The sequence below is a fragment of the Piliocolobus tephrosceles genome, unplaced genomic scaffold (genome assembly GCF_002776525.5).
Source record: "Piliocolobus tephrosceles isolate RC106 unplaced genomic scaffold, ASM277652v3 unscaffolded_11893, whole genome shotgun sequence".
Taxonomy (NCBI): Eukaryota; Metazoa; Chordata; class Mammalia; order Primates; family Cercopithecidae; genus Piliocolobus; species Piliocolobus tephrosceles.
In genome coordinates, this window is record NW_022293080.1 from 1 (window position 1) to 5,317 (window position 5,317).

The following is a 5,317-nucleotide window of genomic DNA, read 5'->3' on the forward strand; positions in this document are numbered from 1 at the left end:
GAGGAGGCGCCTGACTCGAGCGCCCAGCTCACCTGTACACAGGATGTGGCTGACAAACTGGACACACACTGCTGTCCCTGCTGGCCTCTAGCACCGAGTCAGGAAGCCACAGAGCCGAGCGACACTCCGGGAAACCCATGCAGCTGAGGTAGAACCTGGGGACAAGGTGCCATGTCAGATGGTAGGAGTGGACGCTCTCAGCTGTTGGCCATCAGCTGAAGCAGCCTTTTCTCAGCTGACCGAGGACAACATTCCCTTTTCTGGACGACACTTAACTGGATACACAAGCACTCGAATAGATTGGGGAAAATGAGCCTTCTCACATCCCAAAAGCACAAAGCAGCTATTGCTGACCCTGCTTTATATTTAGAAAACCGACAACCAACCAAGGTGACGCCAGGGGCTTTGTGCTATGCACTCACACATTCTTGCCTTTCTGCCTCGTGCCAAGTCTGGGCAGTGTCAGGGAGCCCCTCAGTTTGCATGTGAGTAAACGGTGGCTTGATGTGGGCTGGAAACCTGCCCAGAGACACGAATGCGTGTGGAGACGGGAGCCAGGAATGGAAACCCATCTGTTTGTGACAGAGCCTCACCCGCAACATCTACACCCCACCCACTACCCAATCCATCCCATCCCCGTCTCTCCTGGCCAATGTTTTTCAACACCTTGCAGTCATGAAACGTTAGGGTTTGACTAGCCAATATGCATGTGATTTACAAATTCCTCATGAGTCTGCCTGGGTACACTATGAAGAAAAAAAAGCCCTGAACTCCAATCATTTAAATAAGAAATTTACAATCTCAGAAATAGAAATTATCAGATAAACACTGGAGTGGAAAATCCCACAAGATAATCTCCTGACCTTCTGGAGTAACTCAGAGAAGCATTACAAAAGAATAACAGAAGAACAAAAGAATAATAATTCTCCAATTCAGAGAAGTGGAGAATTCAGAGCTAAAACAAAAGTAGTTATTCTCTGTCCTTATATTCCAAAGAGTACTAATCCAATAACCTACCGATGGTAGGGAAAACCCATCAGCATCATTTATTAAGTGCTGAAATATATGCCCATTCAGTCATTGGGCTAAGCCTAGAGTGGCACTGGCTTCTGTCTGTGAGTGACCTGAGCCCTGACACCTTCTTCCAGGTCTGGCCCGTAGACCTCTTGTTTCTGAGAGCGTGGGTGGCCTTCTCGTCACTTGGGCCAGCCAGGTTAATGATGGCTGGAGGTGAGGAGTCAAGAAACCTTTCTTATTTGGCAGCAAGGACCGCAGCAGCCCCAGGTGGGTCAGGCAGGATGGAGAAAGGCGGTATAAACCCGGTTTCAAACTCTGCCTTTGCTGCCCACCACAGCTGCTTGACTCTAAGCAAGCACCTCAGCCCTCTAAGCTGCATAAAAATCCCTGCCTCGCAGGGTAGTTATGAGAATGGGATGAGGTAATGCTTACAGTGCACCACCCTGCATCACGCCAGTGAGGGACGGCACCTGATGATGCCGCAGCCCCTCCAACACGTCTTTCCCTGTGAACTTCCTCCAGTGGCCAGCCACCGGCTTCAACAACCTGATGTGAGGCTAAATTGCCCACTTGTATCTACTATATTTAAAGTAGATTTTCAGGCCCCATTCAGAACTAAAACTAGGAGAGAAGAAGAGTAGTATCTGCTGAGTATCTACAACACTTCAGGCAACGTGCTATATATATAGTCCTGACCGTTTTCACCAAATCCTCACCCTTAACAGTCTTGTGAGTACTGACCTTATTTTACAAAAGAAGAAATTGGGGCTCAGAGCAGGTAAGTAACTTGCTTCAGGCCACACCGCTTATATGCGGCAGAAGTGGCATTTGAACCCAGACCTACCTAGATCTGAAGCTCATGCTCTTCCATGTGTTACCCATTGGGTATATGATGTCCTATCCACAGGGGACCAAAAACCCCACTATCACTCGGCTGTCCACCTGCTCTGAATTCCCATAGTGCTTTACACCTCAAAGGCCTGATCCCATCCTGCTATGCTTCTAGGTCAACACCTTGCCTGCAGGTTGGCAACCACAGGCCTGCCTTGAAAGATTCCATGGAGTGAAATGGCAGGACCTTTCGAGCTGTGGCTGACACTGCAGGTGCTGGGGAGCAGAGGTGGGGGCAGAAGGCGACGCACTGACCCGCCGTTCTTCTTGATCTTGAGGACCATGTCCTTGTCGCACTGTGGGCACTTCCTGATGGGCTCTGGCGTGGCTGGGTAGATCTCTTCTTGCTGGGCCAACTCTGTCCCATTCCCAAAGTACTGGGCCAAGGCCTCATCCAATCTGAAGAAAAGGCAAAGACAGACACCCATCAGCCGGCAATCGCTGCAAAGGCACCTACAACACTCTTCTGTGCACACAACAGGCGTGACCTTGGGAACCAGCTAGTCAGTGAGCCGCAGGCCTCCTGCAGAGAACAGATGGCAAACAGAGAAGACTAAGCTTACCATGGGCCCTGGTGCCAAACCAACTCCTGGGAGGAGAGTCCAGATACAGGCAGATGCTTCTGCTTGTCACCAGCCCACATTAAAAAGTAAAACTGGGCCGGATGTGGTGGCTCATGCCTGTAATCCCAGCACTCTGGGAGGTTGAGGCGGGCGGATCACCTGAGGTTGGGAGTTCAAGACCAGCCTGACCAACATGGTGAAACCCCATCTCTAGTAAAAATACCAAATTAGCCAGGCGTGGTAGTGCATGCCTGTAATCCAAGCTACTCAGGAGGCTGAGGCAGAATTGCTTGAACCCAGGAGGCAGAGGTTGCGGTGAGCCGAGATCACACCATGGCACCCCAGCCTGGGCAACAAGAGCGAAACTCCATCTCAAATAAAAAAAAAAAAAAAGAAACAAACAAAAAAGTAAAACTGCACAGGGTCCATGTACAAACTCCAGGAGTGTCTGTCTGCATTAAGTTTAAACTAGCTCATGCCTGCCTTTTCACAACTAGCATGGGGTAGTCTGAAGAATAGGAAATAACAAACTGTTACTTACTATTACAGTCTCACAACACCCATCAGACACCAGATGTGTGGGAGTTTTCCCCACATACCAAGCAACTCTCCCGCCAGACACCAGTTGGACATCCTCTAATTCAATTCAATTCTGACACTATGCACCTAGAGATCCATCTGACAGTTAAGGGCTCAGTCCCAGAAGACTGCTCCCCCCAATCCCCTCAGATGTCAGTCACAAATCCCACGCTGTGACCTGTGCTTCTGACTGACTGACTAGTTGTAACCTGGGGTTCCCCAGACCCCCTCCTTGGTTTGAATAACTCAACAGAGTGGCTCACAGAGCAAGGGATGTGGGGAAGGAGTAGCTTCCATGCCCTCTCCCAAACACGCACCCTCCCGGAATCTTTACCTGTTCGGCTATTTGGATGTGCCCCAAACCCAACTGTTTGGGTGTTTTTTTTTTTTTTTTTTTGAAGTCTCACTCTGTTGCCCAAGCTGGGCTGCACTGGTGTAATCTCGGCTCACTGCAACCTCCACCTTCCAGGTTCAAGCAATTCTCCTGCCTCAGCCTCAAGAGTAGCTGGGACTACAGGTATGCACCACCATGCCTGGCTAATTTTTGTGTATATATATATATATATATATATATATATTTTTTTTTTTTTAGCAGAGATGGGGGTTTCACTATGTTGGCCAGGCTGGTCTTGAACTCCTGACCTCGTGATCTGCCTGCCTCGGCCTCCCAAAGTGCTGGGATTACAGGCATGAGCCACCGTGCCCAGCCCTTGTTTGGGGATTTTATGGAGGATTTATTACTTAGGTATGATTGACAAATCACTGGCCACGTGTGATCAACTCAATCTCCAGCCCCTCTGCTCTTCCTGAGGTAGGGGTGGGACTCAAAGTACCAACCTTCTAATCACAGGGTTGGTTCTCTGACAGCCAGACCAATCCCGAGGCTACCCAGGAGCCCTCGGCCACTAGTCATCTCATTTGTATACAACAGACACAGCACTTAAAAAATTCCAAGAGTATCAGAAAATGACGTCCAAATATATGTATCTTATTATAATCACAGTATCATAGGTAGAAAACATATCATTTCTAACAAAATACATACATGCTGCTTGCTAAATATCCACCTCTAAATGCTCCAGAAAATAAATGGATCACACTCCAGCACTTGGGTTTACTGATTTAAAAGACTTTGTTGCCTAACTCAAGATAATTAATTTGTCATGTAATGAAAGCAGAAAAAAAAAAAAGATAATTAAAATCAAGAGAATGGTATTTCTAAAGCCAATAGTTCAGAATAACTGGAGGAGACTGTTACGATTACTGTTTCTATAATGATAAAGCTCTACGAAGAGTGTAAAGGAACCAGAGAAGAAAGCCCAAAGAAAGGGGTATGTGGAGAACCCCTAGGCCAGGAGGCCAGTGGCGAGGATGAATCTGGCAGGGTTAAGAACTCTGACTGGCCCAGATGCAGTGGCTCACGCCTGTAATCCCTGCACTTTGGGAGGCTGAGGTGGGAAGATCTCTTGAGGCCAGGAGTTCAAGACCAGCCTGGGCAACATAGTAAGACCCTATCTCTATTTCTTTTAAGGACTCACTTCTTTGCTTTAGCCACTGCTTCGATGAAAACCTGCTTGTATTTCTGCACTTGCTGCCTTAGAACCACAAATTTGTCCTTCTTGCCATCACAGATCAGCTTCAGATCAGCTTCCAGCTCAGCCCGTAGGTCAGGCTTAGACATTTCATAGCCCATGGAATCATAACCTGCAGGGAAAGAGTCGAGCTCAGTGAGGGCCCACCTGGGACCCTCAGGGACTTGGGCGACACAACCCACTACCCACTGCAAGCTCTGAGCTCCCTTACCTTCCACGAGTCCCATGCCCAGGTGCCCAGGGAGGAACCGCTTGTCTGGGGTGAGTCCCACGTACATCCGGGCTTTGATGGTCTCGATGTGCTCCGCATGAGTGGCATCCGTACCTGGAAGCCATTTGCTGGTTACTCTGAGGTAATACAGATAACAGCTCCACCCGGGTGGCGCATGGGCACCTTGCTCACTCCGGAACCCCTCCTTTGCCTGGACAGCCTATATAGGTAAGATGCCTTCACTTCATTCCCATATAGCTCATTCAAGAAATCACAACGGCAACCTCAACTCTCTTGCTCCGTCACATCCCATTACTCAGGAAAGCTGTCAATTCCAGCTTCAAAGATCCTTTTAAAAATTCTCCTCTCGGCCGGGCGCGGTGGCTCAAGCCTGTAATCCCAGCACTTTGGGAGGCCGAGACGGGCGGATCACGAGGTCAGGAGATCGAAACCATCCTGGCTAA

General features: G+C 48.9%; 1 protein-coding gene across 1 annotated transcript; it reads right to left on the reverse strand.

Moving 5' to 3' along the window:
* Positions 1-28: 28 nt before the first annotated feature.
* On the reverse strand, positions 29-5,006 carry LOC111533042 (DNA topoisomerase 3-alpha-like). Its single transcript, XM_023199954.1, has 4 exons — positions 4,854-5,006; positions 4,589-4,754; positions 2,164-2,307; positions 29-155 (listed from the first exon to the last, which is right to left on the reverse strand). The coding sequence occupies exons 1-4, from the start codon at positions 4,918-4,920 to the stop codon at positions 29-31; spliced, it is 504 nt and encodes a 167-aa protein (XP_023055722.1). The 5' UTR covers positions 4,921-5,006.
* Between the last annotated feature and the right edge of the window lie 311 nt (positions 5,007-5,317).